The sequence below is a fragment of the Eriocheir sinensis genome, chromosome 29 (assembly GCF_024679095.1).
Source record: "Eriocheir sinensis breed Jianghai 21 chromosome 29, ASM2467909v1, whole genome shotgun sequence".
Taxonomy (NCBI): Eukaryota; Metazoa; Arthropoda; class Malacostraca; order Decapoda; family Varunidae; genus Eriocheir; species Eriocheir sinensis.
In genome coordinates, this window is record NC_066537.1 from 4,094,028 (window position 1) to 4,114,490 (window position 20,463).

Sequence of the window (20,463 nt, forward strand, 5' to 3'; positions counted from 1 at the left end):
CGCACACACTCATATAGAAAAATAGATAGATAAGGATAATTGGACTGCACGTCTTCCATTCTTTTCAGGAGACCGACTCTACAGAAAACTCAATGTATTACTAAAATTTTCCGATTTATTTTGCATAGCAATGACATATCTCATCCCTTACTTTCACAAAATTTCAATACAAATAATCGAACATTACTTCCTATTTGCTTTGTAGTGTTGCAGCAAATCATCGGGGTGCTGAGCAGCCTACGCCTGACTAAGGCTAAGCTTGACGGAACCACCCACACATAAGTACAGGAGTGATCCAATCATAGAAGGTTAAAAACCGTAAAAGAAAGATTAGTCATATTTTTCTTTTACATTCAAGGTGTGGAAAAAGGCATCAAATCAGGCTACAATTTTGGTGATATCTTATAAGCACAAGGTGTCGAGCATGACACTAAACATTTGAGGTCATTCTCACCCTTCAGTCCCCTGCTGAGGTCTCCCGCCGCCCTATTCACCCCATAACCACCAAGTCCAAGCCGTTAGCGTCAGAGAGCGAGCCTTGACGGACGACTGGGACGACCTACGATTGGCGACAACCTGGAGGCTGATCGTCTGTCTCCATGGGCTCTTCTTCGTACGGGTTGTGACTCCTGGAACGCCTTCCTCTTCCTTCTTCTTCCCCTGCTCCTTCAAAAGGCATCATAGTGACCTGCTCCTCCTCACCGTTCAGCTCCAACGGTCCCGTCTCCCGCGGGAACATTGACTCGAACTCTTGCAGAAAGGCCGCGTCCACCCGCTCCGGTAAGTCCACCTTCGCCACCGCCGGAGGAAAGACAGCTTGGTAAACAATATCTCGTGGTCAGGCGTAACGGCACTATTATCTCAAGACAAATGTTTTACTGTACTAATCCAATGGCTAAATGACTGAATTTATACACATACAAACAACCCCTCCCCCCTTCACACACACACACACACACACACACGCACACAAACAACACTCCGGTAGCCAAACAGGCGGCGGTTCGAGCCCCGCTCAGGCCGGATTCTTTCTGTTGACTAGGAGTGTTTACTGTCCCCCCTTGAGCAAGGGAGATGTGGTGTGTGGTGTGTGAGGTCCTGGCAGTACTCAGAGATCGACGATAATGAGCACTTGCTCACGTCGGGAGGGCACCTGCTGGCGAAAGCGAGTCCAACTCGTGATCAGGCCATGGTAAATTACACACACACACACACACACACACACACACACACACACACACACACACACACACACACACACACACACACACACACACACACACACACACACACACACACACACACACACATACACACACACGCACACACACCTACCCAAAGATCGGTACTACGAGCTCTGTGCTCTTCCGTAGAGGAACGGCTGGCTGTCTCGAGAGAGACCCGCAGCAGACCGAGAGGTGAATTACACATACATACACACAAACACACACACACACACACACACACACACTGACCTGACCAAGGTCAGACATGGGTCGCGGCGCTCCGTAGTGAGCAGCCCCCTGGGGCTAACCTGTTGTCCCCCCCCTTCTTTCCCCTCTCCCATTTCATCAGAAACCCTACATCGCAAGGAACATTAAGTTAAACCAAGGTGACAGACAGTCAGAGTGCAGTGCGTTCGTGGTGCCACTGAGAAGTAAAAATGGCCAATGTGTCGCCGATGAGGCTTTTCATCCTGTCCGTTGCCGTAACGGGACGGGGGAGAACAAGGCCTAAAATTTCCTACGGTTAGTTTTCTCTTTGTGTCTGTTGCGTGCATAGGAAGGAGAGTAGAAAGCGAGAGGGTGATTCTCTTATCGGCCTAGGGATTACCCAGGGCTGGACTAATAGGATGCTCAGCTCTCCAGGGAGCTGTTTTCTTACGAGACACACACACACACACACACACACACACACACACACACACACACACACACACACAGACACACAGACACACACACCACACACACACACACACACACGCACCCTTCCTCCACACACACACACACACACATACATAATACAGGAGAGGGACGGATGGTCTGATTGCGTGTACTTGGATCTGAAGAAGGCTTTTGACAAAGTTCCACATACAAGACTACTATTGAAGCTGGAGAATAAAGGATGATTAAAAGGAAAAATGAAGAACTGGATGGAAAGTTACTTAAGGGGAAAAGAGATGAGAACAGTGGTAAAGGACATGAAATCGGAATGGAAAATTGTAGATAGTGGAGTGCCTCAAGGATCGTTATTGGCACCAATACTTTTCCTAGTATATATAAATGATATGCCAGAGAGAGTAAACAGTTATATGAGCTTGTTTGCAGATGATGCGAAACTGCTGAGACATATAAGAAACAGTAAAGACTGTGAAATGGTAAGAAATATAGGATTAGCATTCCACTACATGGATAAGGATATGACGAAAAAGTTAATAACCACTATGATTAGACCAAAATTGGAATATGCGGAGGCGGTGTGGTCTCCTCATAAGAAGAAACACATAAAAAAACTAGAAAGAATACAAAGGATGGCAACAAAAATGGTTCCAGAACTGGAGGGATTGACATATGAAGAAAGGTTAAAGAAAATGGACCCACCGACACTGGCACAAAGTAGAGAAAGGGGAGACCTAATACAAATTTATAAAGTATTGATTAAAATGGAAGAAGTAGATAATGAGGAGTTACTACAAAGAGAAGGAATAAACACCAAGAACACAAGAGGACACAGTAAAAAATTGAGGAAGGGAAGATGTTTGAGGGACATAAAGAAATATAGCTTCCCGCAAAGAAATATAGAGGTTTGGAACAGACTAAGTGAGGATGTAGTATCGGCGAAGTGTGTGCAAAACTTTAAGGAAAAGTTGGAAAAATACAGATACGGTAACGGAACCACACGAGCGTAAGCCCAGGCCCTGTAAAGCTACAACTAGGTAAACTAGGTAACAAGGTAAATACACACACACACACACACACACACACACACACACACACACACACACACACACACACACCACACACACACACACACACACACACATATATATATATATATATATATATATATATATATATATATATATATATATATATATATATATATATATATATATATATATATATATATATATATATATATATATATATATATATATATATATATATATATATATATATATATATATATATATATATATATATATATATATATATATATATATATATATATATATATATATATATATATATATATATATATATATATATATATATATATATATATATATATATATATATATATATATATATATATATTAGGTTTTTCTTCTCTGCATCCATGTTCTCACCCTCGTTGCCCCACGTCTCTTCTTCTTTATTCTTTTCAATCGTCTATTTTCAAACAGGTAAGCGTGCATCAACAAAATTTGGTTACTATCCACGTCAAATGTAAGGAGTTCAGTCTCACGTTCATGAGAGTTGAGGAAAACCATGGCGAGGTCAGACACATGAATGATCAAAAACTCCTGGAGGGGCGTTTATTATACACACCCTTCACACTGGGTGTGGTAACGAACGTGTTTGATCGTCAACGTGCCGCAGGTCTGCCGCAAGTCTGCCTGCAGTAAACCGGCGGCCTACCGCAGGGTGACCTGCTGCAGTCGCCGGTCGGAGAAATTGAAAATCGTGTATGGTCGCCGGTTTACCTGCGGTAAGCCGCCGGTCTGCCTGCGGTACACCGGCAGTAAACCGCAGGTGCGCCGCCGGTCACGGGAATATTGCCTATCTTGCCGGCGATCAGGCCTCGATTGGCTGACCGGGAGTGATCGGGGACGATCGAAACCGTGACCGGGAATGTGTGCGAGCCCCTTTAAGCGGCTCGCACACATTCCCGGTCCCGGTCCCGATCGTCCCCGATCACTCCCGATAAGCCAGTCGGCGGTTGACCGGCGGTAAAATCGGGGATGGTCGGCGACAAACCGCCGGTGCACAGCCGGTCAACCCTGATGACCGTATACGCAGTCGACCACAGCCGGTCAACTTCAAAATTTTCAAAAAATATTGGTGATGCTCCCGATCGACCGGCGGTCAGCCGCCAACAACTAGCGGCAGACCGGCGGTAGACCGCGAGTTAAAACATGTGTTTGACCTAGAGATTAGGGAAAAGTGGCATGCGATTAGGCGGCCGGACCCCATTAAAACAACACCTGGTGCGACTCATTTCAGTACCTCCTGGAACATATCCCTGTCCATGCACATTAGGTTTTCCTTTTCTGCATCCATGTTCTCACCCACGCTCTTCTTCTTTATTTTTTTCAATCGTCTATTTTCCAACAGGTAAGCGAGCATCATCAAAATTTGGTCACTTGCCACGTCAAATGTAAGGAGTTCAGTCTCATGTTCATGAGAGCTGAGGAAAGCCATGACGAGGTCAGACACATGAATGATCAAAAAACCCTGGAGGGGCGTTTATTATACACACCCTTCCCACTGGGTGTGGCAGCATACGTGTTTGATCGTCGACGTGCCGCAGGTCTGCTGCAGGTCTGCCCGCGGCAGACCGGTGGCCTACCGCGGGATGACCTGCTGCAGTCGCCAGTCAAAGAAATCGAAAATCGTATATGGTCGCCGGTTTACCGGCGGTAAGCCGCCGTTCTGTCTGTCGTACACCGGTGGTAAACCGCAGGTCCCGGGAATATTGCCCTTTTTGCCGGCGGTCAGGTCCCGATTGGCTGATCGGGAGTGATCGGGGATGATCGGGACCAGGACCGGGAATGTGTGCGAGCCGCTTTACAGGAAAGACCCAGGAAGTTCATGTTAAGTGCTATTCATACATAGGCGATCTTGGGACGACAACACTACGATCCTGGTTCGTTCTGGTATAGTCGGAATTTGGTGCATTTCAGCCCGTCGCAGGGGTGTGGATTATTTTGACACGACGCTGGAAGGAGTATTTCCCGAATGCTGGACGGAAGCTCTACAACCATAACGATGCCTGCCACACAGCTGCCCGGTATCTGAACGATCGACGACGATCAATCTTGGAGATTTGGATTTAACATGGTATGTGGTATGTGCCTGCCCTTTCCCTCATTCGCTAATCCCTAGGTGCAGGAAATGGGAGCAGCATTGACGTTTGTGTTGCTGCCCTGACCGGTAGCTTAGGGGTAGAGCGTTTGGCTCACAACCAGAGGGACAGGGGTTCGATTCCCCGGCCGGGTGAAGATAAGTTGGGTTTATCTTCTTTCACGTGTAGCCCCTGTTCACCTAGCAGTGAGTAGGTACGCGACGTCAGGCAAGGAGTTGTGACCTCGTTGTCGCGGTGTGTTGTGTGTGAGTGGTCTCAGTCCTACCCAAAGAACGGTACTATGATCTCTGTGCTCTTCCGTAGGGGAACGGCTGGCTGTCTCGAGAGAGACCCGCAGCAGACCAAGAGGTGAATTACACACACACACACACACACAACACATAGACATTTTATGCAAATAAAAACCCACACTGGCAGACGATAGAGTTATATTTTTAACCAAACAGTTTCGGTGGACACTGCCACCATCTTCAGTGGTGTAAAGGAAGAGCAAAAGTAGATAAAATGTTTCACAATTCTTCTTATAACAAAACGGAACGGGGAAATATGGGAGGGGAAGGATAGGGAGGGATGCCTGACGGACTCACCCATCCCTCCCTGTCCTGCCCCTCCCATTTACCCGTTCCGTTTTGTATATAAAAAGAATTGTGAATCATTTTACCTACTTCTACTCTTCCTTTACACCACTGAAGATGGTGGCAGTGTCCACCAAAACTGTTTGGTTTTTATTTACATCAAGAATATCACGTCAGTGTGATTAGCCCATTCTGACATAGACACTTTACTTTTAGGTTAATTTAAAGTTTGTAATTTTAGAATGCTCTCCTTGTATAATATATATATTTTCAGCTTTCGAGTTGCTTATTCCTAAAAAAAACGTCTATTATTTTAATTACACACACACACACACACACACACACACACACACACACACACACACACACACAAAGAGATTAAGGACATGATGTCTGGTGGACCGTGGTTATTCAACTGCAACAAGTAGGGTCGTCAGGTAACGGCAGCACACAGGGGCGTCAGGAGCGTAGGGTAGCAGGCAGGGCGACAGGGAGACCAGAAGGTCAAGTCGGGTTTCGCGATGGCGGCTTTGTAGCCAACGGGCTTAAAATTTGCCAAAACACTCGCGCGCTGATGCCATGTCGAGCAGCACTTGAGCTGTCGCTCAAGTGAATGATTCGCCGGGAAGCTATCGTGCAGCTGCTGTGCAGCTGTCGGGTAGCTGTTGTAACGGTCAACATTTTTATTTCGTGCATGATCGCTGCAAGAGTGCTGCCCAACCTATCACAAAAGCTGCACGAATGATACACGTTAGCTGTACGATCACTGCGAGTGCTGCACGATGCCTGCAACACTAATGCCCGATCTTTGACAAGGTCGCCGACCACGCAGATGACTGCCCGAAAAAAAAGCGCAGCGCTTATTTTTCGTGCTCCTTGCCGACTCACCGCCCAACAATCGCGGTGCACGGATCTCCCCAACGACGGCTAGACGATGTGCAACGAATATGACCCCGAATGCTGCCGGAATGGTAGTCGGGCAGCTGTCGCGTTCAAGATCGTGTAGGTGTGAAAGCCCTTTTAGTCTTTTTTCCTTCCCCTCGACCTTGACCATGCCTCCCTATCTCCGGCCACCGTCTCGCCGGCTGCAGGGATTAGCTGGTAACCGCTAAGGCCAATATCTGAGTGACGGCCCGACACCGCCTCTGCCTTCACTCCTGCCATCAGCTGCCACTGCCCATTTTCGACCAGGGGCTGACCTGGGATTCACACCTCAGGCCCCGTCCACACGGGCATACACTGTCCGCCGCAAATATGCTGGGTTCACACATTCATGATTTGTGGTCCACGATGGCCTCCCGGAGAGCAGGTGGTTAATCCGTGACCTCTGGCCACGATCTGACCGCCGGATTACCCCTGCGGCGGCTGTACAACGGTGTACAAAGGTAGTACGCCGGAACGCGAACGACGTTCCCGGACCATTCGCGACCCCACCACGGAGCCCTCCCGACATACTTACGGCGGCCACGGAAAATGACAGTGTATCACCAAGGTTACAGCCGGTAACCCACGACCCACCCACGACGACCACGATGAAGTTACGGACTTGCCTAGGTGCCTTCCCGGTATTTCACGGACATCGGCGCCTAACCGTTGTAGCATCTTGGTATTTCTGCCGATGTATAAAAAGGGGGCGTTGCCTGGAACTGGCACCAGTCCACAAGTGTCCCTCGTGAACGCAACAACATGGAAGAGAGCGACCTAGCCAAACTGAGGATATTGATGCTGCACAAGCACAACATGGAGTGTCTCGCCATATAGAAAACTATACTGGAACTGATTCAGATGACAAAAAAGAAGTCGAAAAAGAAGAGGATTTGGGTGAGGCTCTACCTGACGAGACGGCCTATCTTGGGTCATTATGTCACTCATGAAAGAACTGGCAGAGGAAGATTCAGAGCTGTACAAAAACTTCCTCAGGATTGATGAAGACCTGTTCAATGACATTGTTGCACGTGTTGGCCCACACACTGAGAAGCAGACAACATTCTGGAGATCGCCCATTGAGCCAGGACTACGTATTGCGATCACACTTCGTTTCTTAGCAACAGGTGATTCCTACAAAAGCCTTTCGTATGCCTTCCGCGTTGCTGTGAACACTATTCACCACATTGTGCCCATGAAGTAATTAACGATCAGAATATAAAGCCTATACTTTTCAGTATAGATGTATACTGAATATGAATTAAAAAAATGAATGACAGAATGCAGATGAAGATAAAAACCATAAGAAAGTATGACTTACATTTAGATAAATGTATGTACTGTCGAAATAATGTTTTGACTAAGTATGTGAATGCTTTTGTTATGTTTTAAAAGAATCAACATGTGAATGCTCTTTTTAGTGTTTAAAATATCCAAGACTTTACTTTTCATTATAAATATGTACTGGATATAAATAAAAAGATGAAAGAAAGGTTTAGATTGTACTGTCGAGATAATATTTTAGACCAATATGTGAATGATTTTGTTATTTTTTAATATACTGACACTGTGTGAATGTGAATAAAATAGATTGAGGAACAAATGTTTTTCCTTCCCTCTGCCGAACACAACAGCAGGTTAAGGAAAGGGGATTATATTGAAGCTTAGGTGTTAATTGAGGGGCAAGGCTACTTAGGTCATTAGTGGCAGCAAACTGACCTCGTAAAGCCGGTCCTTGAGGGCTTTGTTTTTATATTCCTTGAGCCCCTTGTTGTAGAGGCAAGGGTGCTCCTGCAGCCACTCCCCCAGGTCCATCTCCACCGCCTCATCGAGGAGAGTGGTGGCGGCCTTCTTCCTTCCATTTTCCTGGGGCTGAGTAGCTACCTCTTGCGTCTGGTTAGCGGTACCTTCCTCCTGCAGGGGGGACTGGGGCTGCTCCGTAGCCATCTCGGCTGCTGCAGGGGCTGATAACTCGAGCTCGTCGACCCGCAACACGTGCACGGAGGCGTCAGAGCGCTGGGTCATGGTGATGTGCGCGCGGGGAGGTCACGGGCCCAGCCCGGCAGCGTCCCGACAGCTTTATGGGGTCGGTAGGCGTCCGCAGCACACGTTATCATACCGTGGCTGAGCGGCGGAATGTCACGGTTATTTGCGATGGCTTACCAATGTTCCCGACGGACTCCAGGTGCTAGCCCGGACCCTTCCCGATGCCATCCCGGATAGTCACGGCATTTGACAGTTGTCGTGGTGACCCACGATCATTTTGCTCGGACCAAAATGATCGTGAGACTTTGCCGACGTCCAAGGTTTTGCACGGCGGGGTTACGATGCCGCGCCGGAAATCCAAGGTATGTCAAGGATAGTCACGGATACACTGCCGACTGACCATTTTTGCGTGTCGGGAGGGCACCGTGACCAAACCGTGGATGTGTGAACCCAGGATGCCCTTCCCGCCTCCTCTCTCACGGCCACACTGCGCTCCACCTCCTCATCCTCTCCCCTCTTCTAGTTCATCAAAACTTTCCCACATATACCCCTCTCATATTGTACTTTTTCCTTTTTATCATATTACAACAATGTAATCTTAATAAGTATATTTTCAGCTTAACAGCTGCCATTACTTAATAAACTGATTATTATTATTACACACACACACACGCACACACACACACACACACTCGGAGCTCTGTGGTCCAATGGTGAGCACTCTTGCCTCACAACCAAGAGATACCAAGTTCGTTTCCTGAGCGGTGTGGAGACGAATGTGCACTCTCCTTTAATCCGTTCCCTTGTCCCCCCAGCAACGAATGGGGCCTGTCATTAGGGGTTGAGTTCTGCCTCCCGGGTTTGTGCGACCTTCCAGCCGTACCCAGAAAACCGCCACCTGAGCTCCAAGTACATTCAGGGAGGGTACTCACTGGGAATCACGAGTCGAGCGCGTGATCAGACCATGATGAATTACACACAATCACCATCGCCACCACAAGACAGAACACAACAAAACAACAAAACACATCACATCATACCAACACTCAACACAACACGCACACCACCATCACCACCATCACCACTAACACTAACAACTTCATAAGACAAGGCCTCACCGTAAACTTCACAACCAGGTCCCCGCGTACGTACGGGTTCCCGAGCATTGGCAGCCCCTCACAAGGTACCCGCAGCTCGCCGTCCGGCATTAGCACCACGCTAGGTGGCTGCCTCAGTACTAGACAGCGGCCGTCCAGCGTGGTGATGGGTCGACGCAGCCCGCAAAGGGACTCCGTCAGGCTGATCTGGAAAGAGAGGGGAAGGTTTGACTTTTGAACCTCCAACCCGAGGGACTGAAACGGTAAACCTCAGCCGAGCTATAATTCATCGTTCTTTTCATGTTTTTTTTTTCTTGTTAATTGCATTTTCTGCGAAGCGGCCTTGCTTTATAAGACATTCTATTCACATTCATTTATGTGCATGCTGTGCACCTTCCTATTGCAAGTATTGTTCGGGGCGCATCTTCATTTATTCATCCCTTTCGTTAATGGATTCTGGAACAGTATTTCCTGTTTCTTGCGACTTAAACTCTCATGAGGAGAGTGTTTTAAGACACCTCTTGAACTCAAGCAATGCTTTGCTCATTTAACAAATCACCAAGTTCTATACCTTTCCTTTCTCCTCTTATCTTATCCTCTTCTTTCTCCTTTACTTTATCTTTTCTCTCTCCTCCATTTCATCCTCTTTTTTTCTCCTCCAATTGACACTCTTCTTTTTCCTCATTCTCTTATCTTTTCTCAGTATCATTTTCGGCCGTCCATAATCTTAAACGAAAAAATATATAGGCTATATGTTTCTCATTTCCCTCTTCCTGTTTTATTCCTCCTTCCTTTGTCTCCTTTCTTCCCTTCTCTTTTCTATCAATAGCCTTAAATTCTTCCTTTTCCTTTTTATCATCATTATCCTCCTCCTCCTCCTCCTCCTCCTCCTCCTTCTACTGCCTACCTTCATCTCCATGTGCAGATCAAGTCCCTTCCTGGCGTAGGTGTCGTGTGCCTTCTCCTGCAGGATGATCACCACGTCGCCCGGCTGCTGCTGCCCCGCGTCCTGGTCTCCCTCGCCCTTCAGCATGATCCGGGAGCCGTTCCTCATGCCTCTCTCAACGTGCACCTGGCCAGGGACACGCCGGGTAGATCACAGCGAGTCAGGGCGAGTTATGGTGACTTGTGACTAGATGATATGGCTTGCTGCATGATATGGTGAGTGACTGTGGCGGGTTGTGATGGGTTGTGATGGGTTTGTTTACGGTGAGTTGAGGGGAATTGTGATGGGCTGTGAAAAGTTCAGAATGGTTGTCGTGAGTTGGAATGGATTGTTGAGGGTTGTGTTAGGGTTGGTTAGGTTGTAGTAAGATGAGTTGGGTTGTAGAAGGTTGTGTTAGTTTTAATTAGGTTGTGGTGAGTTAAGTTGGGATGTGGAGGGTTGGGTTAGGCTTGGCTGGGTTGTGATGAGAAAGTGGGTTGTGGAAGATTCCGTTTCATTTTGTTGGGTTGTGGTGAGATGAGGGAGATTGTGATACGTTTTGTTGGGTGGAGGTGAGCTGGGGTAGGTTGTGGTCGCTCGTCTAAGATTTGGATAGGTTGCTGTAACTTATGATGGGTTTTGGTGGGCTGTGGTTAGGTGTGGTAGGATGTAGTTCATGGTTAATATTGATGGGTTTTAAAGGTCATTTTCATGCTGTAGTACGTGGCAGTTAATTCGGGTTGGTTGTCGGGACTGGGGTAAGTTGTTATCGATCTGCTCATCTCCGCCCCATTGTGTCCATTACCCCGTGACACAGAGCAGGTGCAACATCCGGGTTACCACAGTTTACCTTCCCCAGATTTCACCATTCTACCCATATATCGACCAGCCCGAAAGAAAGGATGAACACCCGGGTGGATTGCGAGCCGATTGCCCGGGCCGAGATTTGAATCCAGGGCCGCGGATCCGTAGCTAGGCGTGCTAACCAGTTCCCCACGGAGGCGCAGATGGATGGTATGGTTGGGCCCGAGATTATGCTTAGCTGTGGTGAGTTGTAATGGACTCTTCTTACTATTATTATTGTAATTATCATTATTGTTATTATCATTAATGTTTTTATTATTATTATTATTATTATTATTATTATTATTATTATTATTATTATTATTATTGTTATTATTATTATTATTATTATTATTATTATTATTATTATTATTATTATTATTATCATAATTATTATTACTATCATTAGTAATAATGATAATAATATTACTTAGGTCATTATTACTACTACTACTACTACTACTGCTACTACTACTACTACTATAGTACTACTACTACTACTACTATTACTACTACTACTACTACTAATACTAATACTATTTGTATTATCGTCATCATTATTTTCATTATCATTATTATCATCGTTATTATCTTCACCGAGTGTTCAGTGGCTCCTGCTCTGAGCCTACCCTTAGCCTATTACTACAAACTTGCTGCTTACAATACTAGCCATCTTTTCACATAACATCGTATTATATAAAGAGCAGGAGCCACTGCATACACGATGAAGATAATGAAATAATAAAGGAGATAACCAAGGTGAGTCATCGTGATTCACAGCTGCCCACGCGTTAAGCCTACCTGTGGCCTACTCACCTTGGTTATTTTAGTGTCTTTTACGGTACAGTTCCCTTTGCAAGTCGCACAACGGTCCTTCTCGGCGATGGTCCTGCCGCTGCCCCCGCAGGCTGAGCAGGTCCCGTGCATCTCCATCAGGCCCGGACCCAGCTGCTGGTAAGTCAGCTGTGGACAGGAGGAGGGAGGTTATCCTTGGTCGAGCTGGGAAGGGTAGGTTTCTTGGGTGAAATGTGCGCCGTGGAGATGGACAGACTGATAGATAGAGAAATAGACAGACATAGATACTTCCATCCATCTATCCATACACACATACAAACATGCATGCATATATCAGGTATCAGGACATCTCTCCTTTCGTATTTGACCTTGCTTTCGGCCACCTCTTTTGTTTCTTTTTTAGGAGCAGCGAGTAGCGGGCTTTTTTTTATTATTGTTTTCTTTTTTTTGTGCCCTTGAGCTGCCTCCTTTGTTGTAAAAAAAAAAAAAAATATATATATATATATATATATATATATATATATATATATATATATATATATATATATATATATATATATATATATATATATATATACATACAAACATACAGTACAGTACAGTACATTGGAACTCCCTGTCAACAATAAGGCCCTAAACTATTCACCGCTGCAAGCGACTCTCGACAGGCTTTAGGCTTGAACGGAGAGCGGGGGTGACAATCAACTAGCAAGACCAAGGAATTCGCTTCTTAACCTCCACAAGAGCAATGCCACCTTCACAACTAACAGTCTTTCCTCATCGCACCAGGTAGTGCAGTGAGCCTGGCCAATGACATGGCATTGCAATGGACGACCAACTGAAGTGTAAGCAGCCCGTCCCAAGCGTCGTCAGAGTAGACTCATATAATTATAAACTGTGCAGGCTGCGCAGGCTTAGGGCGCTGGCGGCACCGTGTTTTGAAGTTTCACATTCATCTTATTTATAGTGCTAAAGCTCACGCATGTCTCCTAGTCGTGGTCAATCTCTATGACCTGTACCCGAAAACAACAGTTCGAGACTGCCCAGAATAGGGAACGCAAGGTCAGCGTCTCTACCTTCACTTTGTGTGGGTTAAGATTCGTTTTAGGTCCGTGCCAGTATCTCATTACCTACCTTATGAAACATCAGTATCTCTTCATATATCTTTTCTACAAACCTTCAACAGTCATGGAAACGCTTTGAAAATCCAATTCAAGGACTTTTTTTTTACTCTTGAAAATATGGGATAATGTTTACGAAAGCGCGTCGCCTCCTCTGGTGCTGGCCGCGGCGACGCTGCAGCCGGTGTTGCGAAAAATACCTCCTCGCTGAAATAAGTCACATATATATGTGGGGGGGGGGTCGCCCCCCATGGTTAGAAGGGGGGGTCGAGGGGGGCGCAGCCCCCCCGTTAGTAGGTCGTAAAGTTCGGTTGGAGTAGTTTAAATATGCTCCCCGACCCTAAGCCCTCTGCGAGCTATTTTACGGCTGCGGCGGCTGCAGCGTCGCCGCGGCCAGCACCAGAGGAGGCGACGCTTTCGTAAACATTATCCCATATTTTCAAGAGTAAAAAAAAAGTCCTTGAATTGGATTTTCAAAGCGTTTCCATGACTGTTGAAGGTTTGTAGAAAAGATATAAGAAGAGACAGTGATGTTTCGTAAAGTAGATTATGAGATACTGGCACGGACCTAATACGAATCCTTACCCTTTGTGTGTCACTGACTGCTTTGTTTCTAATATACCATTAGGCATTATCATTTTTTTATTATTATTATTATGATAATTATTATTATTATTATTATTATTATTATTATTATTATTATTATTATTATTATTATTATTATTATTATTATTATTATTATTATTATAATCATTATCATTAGTATACAACATATACATAACATGCATATAAATACACACACACACACACACACACACACACACACACACACACACACACACATATATATATATATATATATATATATATATATATATATATATATATATATATATATATATATATATATATATATATATATATCGAGAGAGACGGTCAGAGAGAGGTGGGAGAGAAGCCGGGAAAAGTAGTCTTTTTTTTTTTATTATTCTGAAGAGGTGAAATGAGGTACTAAAGGGTTGATGGTAATCATAAGCGTGTGTGTGTGGGTGTGTGGGGGATGGGGGTGAGTGTGTCCTTCAACATGGTCTGGCCTCGCGATAGACTCGCTATCGCCAGCCAGTACCCTCCTTGACTAAGCATGCAGCTCACAAGTGACGGATCTCTGGTCATGGCTGAAACTTTACTTTTGAAGGTCTGGTGAGTCGTGAGGTCGCGACTCTTAGGTGACCTAGCGATGTAAGGCACTAATTTATATAAGATCCCTGTACATATTAGTGTAAGAATGTACGTGTCGAAGCACAGCTTTGCATCTGACCACCGGATGTTATTGGACACGTAGCTGTTTATGCCGTGAGAGAGAGAGAGGGTTGCTGACGTTGAATCTGCAAACGTTGGCGCCGGAAGGTGGGGAGTTCCGGCAAATCAGCACCGAAAGATGAATACTTCCGGCGAACAAACGACGCACATATAACTTGCGACAAGCACCCATGCAGAACAAGACGGACGCTTTTGCTTTGAGTGTGCCTTCTTTTTAGTGCGACTCCGCTCACTTTGTAACTATAGTATAAGACTGTAATATATAGTTAAAACACCACACCTTTTTAATATACCAGAGAGAGAGAGAGAGAGAGAGAGAGAGAGAGAGAGAGAGAGAGAGAGAAAAGGACAAGAACTCTGAAGTGAATTAAGGCTTTCCGCTCGGCCATACATATCTACATCACTTAGTTTAAGGCTCTTTTTGTTACCCAGATAAGTTCAGTCAACTTGTGGTGCAGGCAACGGTAACTCCGGCCTGACTAGTGAGGTAACAGTGTGAGCCTAAACACCAACAACAAACAGTAACACGTATCACGCAAAATACCCACCTAAAAACTTGTAACACCCGCTCCGCCCGAAAATCGAGTCCGAGAACTCTAAATTCTGAAGCGAGCCTACAGAGAGAGAGAGAGAGAGAGAGAGAGAGAGAGAGAGAGTGTGTGTGTGTGTGTGTGTGTGTGTGTGTGTGTGTGTGTGTGTGTGTGTGCGCGCACGCAATCACCCCTCAAGGTTCGCTGCCGTGTAGTGCATACCTCTTAGGCTCCCTTATTAATGGCGTTCAGGTAAGAACCTTCCGTTTATAATTACTCACAGGCCTTTTTATTTCCTTGCTCTATTAATCCTGGGAGGAGCTCAATTCCTTTTCCACGAACTTATGGCGCTGTGGAGATTATAAATAAATTCGCGATCTCGTTGTAAGCGTTGCTACAATTCACTTTAAATGGTTTCCAGGCAGCTGCCCTAATTTTTACACGTTCCAGATTTTTTTTATTTCATCGCTTGACATACTTCTTTAGTGAATTCCGGCATTCATTTTTTATTCGACTCACTTCATCAATTAATGACTTCATCAGGATCATACCCGAATTACATTTTTATGCATGATCAGAAGTTCAATGTTATCAAAAAATTCCAAATAAGGCTGTTGGCAAAACTACGTATAATGTGCTGCTGGAAAAGACAGACCTCTATAGGTGTAACAGGAGCAAGATTGTCGTTCTGATACTCCGTGTAGCAGTGTTCAATTAATCAAACAAAATAGATAGATAGATAAATAGATAGATAGATAGATAGATAGATAGATAGATAAACAGAGAGATAGATTGATAGATAGAGGTAGATAGATAGATAGATTGATTGATAGATAGATAGAGATATACATACATTCATATATATATATATATATATATATATATATATATATATATATATATATATATATATATATATATATATATATATATATATATATATATATATATATATATATATATATATATATATATATATATATATATATATATATATACCTGGAAGAAGCCTTGGACCACCATCAGGCCCCACTGGGAAGATGCCTACCGGCGCAATAGGCAACAACGTAAAAAATAAAATAAAAAAAAATATATATATATATATATATATATATATATATATATATATATATATATATATATATATATATATATATAGATAGATAGATAGATAGATAGATATAGATATAGATATGGATATAGATATAGATATAGATAGATAGATAGATAGATATAGATATAGATATATGCTGGAAGTATGCCTTCATACAGCCTGTGCCTAAGAAGGGTGACCGTTCCAATCCCTCAAACTACTGTCCTATAGCTTAGCTTTCTTGTCTATCAAAAGCTTTTGAATCAATCCTTGACCGGAAGATTCAAAAGCACCTTTCCACTTCTGATCTTCTATCTGATCGCCAGTTTGGTTTCCGCAAGTGGAGTTCTACTGGTGATCTCCTTGCCTTCCTAACTGACTCTTGGTCATCCTCTCTTAGCCGTTTCGGTGAAACCTTTGCTATTGCGCTGGACATATCAAAAGCCTTCGATAAGGTTGGCACAAATCTTTGCTTTCCAAACTACCCTCCTACGGTTTCTATCCTTCTCTCTGTACCTTTATCTCAAGTTTCCTCTCTGATCGTTCTATTTCTGCTGTGGTAGACGGTCACTGTTCTTCCCCTAAACCTATTAATAGTGGTGTTCCGCAGGACTCTGTCCTATCTCCCACTCTCTGCTGTTCATTGGTGATCTTCTTTCCAAAACGAACTGTCCTATCCATTCTTACACCGATGACTCTACTCTGCATTACTCAACTTCTTTTAATAGAAGACCCCACCCAACAGGAACAAAACGATTCCAGGCTGGAGGCAGCAGAACGCTTAGCCTCAGACCTTACTATTACTATTTCCGATTGGGGCAAGAAGAACCTGGTGTCCTTCAACGCCTCAAAGACACAGTTTCTCCACCTATCCACTCGACACAATCTTCCAAATAACTATCCCCTATACTGTGACAACACTCAGCTATCACCTTCTTCAACACTAAACATCCTCGGTCTATCTTTAACTCAAAATCTCAACTGGAAACTTCATATCTCTTCTCTTACTAAATCAGCTTCCTCGAGGCTGAGCGTTCTCTACCGTCTCCGCCAGTTCTTCTCCCCCGCACAGTTGCTATCCATTTACAGGGGTTTTGTCCGCCCTCGTTCGGAGTATGTATCTCACGTGTGGGGGGGCTCCACTCACACAGCTCTCCTAGACAGAGTGGAGTCTAAGGCTCTACGTCTTATCAGCTCTCCTCCTCTTACTGATAGTCTTCTACCTCTTAAATTTCGCCGCCATGTTGCCTCTCTATCTATCTTCTATCGATATTTTCATGCTGACTGCTCTTCTGAACCTGCTAACTGTATGCTTCGCCCCCTCCCGAGGCCTCCCCACACACGACTTTTTACTCAAGCTCATCCCTTACGTAGGAGTTAACCAGCATCTTCACTCTTTCATCCCTCACGCTGGTAAACTCTGGAACAATCTTCCTTCATCTGTATTTCCTCCTGCCTACGACTTGAACTCTTTCAAGAGGAGGGCATCAGGACACCTCTCCTCCCGAAATTGACCTCTCTTTCGGCCACTCCTCTAACTCTTTTTAGGAGCAGTGAGAAGCAAGTTTTTTTTCACATTTGTTTCCTTTTTTTATGCCCTTGAACTGACACCTCTGCTGTAAAATAAATAAATAAATAAATAAATAAATAAATAAATATATATATATATATATATATATATATATATATATATATATATATATATATATATATATATATATATATAGGAACATGATAACATAAGAACGTAAGGAGTCTGCAAGAGGCCGGTTGGCCTGTACAAGGCAGCTCCTGTACTCTTAACCGCTCCTTACATCACTATACATGACTTTATCTAACCTCTTCTTGAATGTATTTATGGTATTGGAACCCACAACATGGCTGCCAAGCCTGTTCCATTCATCCACCATTCAACTGGTAAACCAATTCTTGCCTATGTCTTTGTTGAATTTGAATTTATCTAACTTAAAACCATTGTTACGTGTCCTACTTGGTTCTTATACAATCAAAACCCTATTGACGTTCCTTTTATTGAAGCCCTTCATCCATTTATAGACTTCGATCAGGTCTCCTCGCAACCTTCGCCTCTCTAGAGAGTGTAGATTTAAATGCTTCAGTCTGCCTTCATAACACAAGTTTCTCACCCCCTGAATCATCTTTGTCATCCTCCTCTGTCCAGATTTTAACATCTTGATATCCATTCTATAATAGGGTGACCAGAACTGAACTGCATAATCGAGATGAGGTCTAACTAGTGCTAAGTAAAGTTTGAGGATGACTTCAGCGCAACTATTGTTTACGGTCCTTGAGATGAAACCCAATACCCTGTTTGCCCGATTTTTAGCCTGAATGCATTGAGCCCTTGGACAGAGGTCAGCGCTCACTAAGACTCCTAAGTCTCTCTCGCACCCAGACCTGCTTAGAGGAGTGTCATTTAAGGAGTAATTGTGTGAGGGGTTATTCCTACCTATTAAGCTGCTCCCACACTAGGACTTTTCAAGCGCGTCATCACGCTACTCGATCGCCTCAACTCCCATATATGGTAAAATGGGCGGAGCTACGCGGGACTCACCGAGAACCTAGCCGAGGGGCATTTGGCGGGACTGGCGAGTCCCGCGCTCAGTTGTTTCCATACAGTGAAGATGGTCTAGAGGAGTTTACAATCTATACGGCATAACCTCAGAGGGCCAACGGTCCGCTCACAAGGGGATACGAGAGAAACACTGCATGTTAATAGCCTAGATTGCCCTAGAACTTACAATTTACACGACATGACCTTGGAGGACCTACGGTTCGCTCACAAGAGCTACGAGAGAACGATTACATGTTGAACATTAATTGGGGTAGGAGGGAGTTTGGGTGGTGTGTGCGAGTGTGTGTGTGTGTGTGTGTGTGGACGAGACGATTGTGTCGCCGGGTCGTCACCAGCAGGTTGAAATGATCGAGGGCGGCTTGTGGGCAAAAGGGTAATTACTCGCCCCTAAGATATTAATCAGTATGGTAAGCCGGGGGACAGGGGGGGGGGGGATGATGCACTGGGGAGAAGGGGAGGAATGCTTCACTGGGATGGGTGTTGGAGGGCGTTAAATCACTGGGCAACGGAAAGCTGCTTACCTGTAGGTTGAAATGAGGGTGGGTTATGGGCCACTTCATCGCTCTGCGCTCTCTTTTATACCGGGGACAGGGAGAGAAGAGAGGGATAAAGGGATTCCCTGTATTACCCCGAGGGAAGGAACCGTACAACGTCCACTGACGTCTGACTCAGACGGTCGCCTCGCCCGTTTGGGAGTTTCCCCCCCCTTCCCCCTCGAAAGTCCGACTCATGAAGCGCGTTACCAACCCCAGTGTGGGAGCAGCTTTACACTCAGAATAGTACACTTCCTGACATTAACCTTCTCGCGCACGATGACTCGTTTTGAGTCAATAAGGGAAAAAGGTCCTGGCGCACGATGACGCGTTTTACGTCATAAAACATAAAAATATTCATTAAAAATAAAGTTTTCCGGTGAAATTGCGTCTAATTTGGCATAGTTATTCAGTGGGATAAGTTTCTTCATGGTAACATACGGCAACCCCTCTATGGGGCGAGGGATAGAAGCGCGGAGCAGCGGTGCCAGATTATCGTATCCACCATTGTACTTGCCGTTTTTAGACACTTAACTATAGCAAAAAGACACTAATAATTAAACCTTTCAACGGTAATTATAAATAAATGTAGTTCTTGAAGTGGAGGAGACAGTTTTGGGGTAGGAAATCGGAAAACATAAGAGGCTAAGTACGACAATCTGGTAACGCTGGCGCGGAGCCATTTTGCTCGTCAGTTTGCCCTGGAGGCCTGGAGGCCGGCCTGGAGCCGCCATGACGTCACGAACGCGAAGCCAACGCGCTATTGGTCCGCTGTCTCCCCACCCCCCTTAGACTCAAAACATATATCAGCTGATCCAGTAGACGCATTGAAAGTGCATACAATCCCTGCCTTTTCTGAGTGTAGGTAGGAACAACCCCTCACATAACTATTGCTTAATGACACTTTCATAAGCAGGTCTGGGTGCGAGAGGGATTTAGGGGTCTGAGTGAGCTCCTGATCTCCGTCCAAGGGCACAATGCATTCATGCTAGAAATCGAGCAAATAGGGTACTGGGATTTATTTGAAGGAGCCAATAGAA

The 20,463-nt window shown here is 44.8% G+C and overlaps 1 protein-coding gene across 11 annotated transcripts in view; it reads right to left on the reverse strand.

Annotated features, from left to right (window-relative positions):
• Window positions 1-97: 97 nt before the first annotated feature.
• The window catches only part of LOC127004780 (dnaJ homolog subfamily A member 1-like), a 77,368-nt gene continuing 57,002 nt past the window's right edge, over window positions 98-20,463 (reverse strand). For all 11 annotated transcript variants that reach the window (XM_050872893.1, XM_050872896.1, XM_050872886.1 and 8 more), the window contains exons 4-7: window positions 12,255-12,401; window positions 10,578-10,742; window positions 9,692-9,877; window positions 98-790 (exon numbers count right to left, since the gene is read on the reverse strand). In XM_050872893.1, the coding sequence (XP_050728850.1) occupies window positions 560-790; window positions 9,692-9,877; window positions 10,578-10,742; window positions 12,255-12,401 (729 nt within the window). In that variant the 3' untranslated portion in view covers window positions 98-559. The remainder of the gene's footprint in view (window positions 791-9,691; window positions 9,878-10,577; window positions 10,743-12,254; window positions 12,402-20,463) is intronic.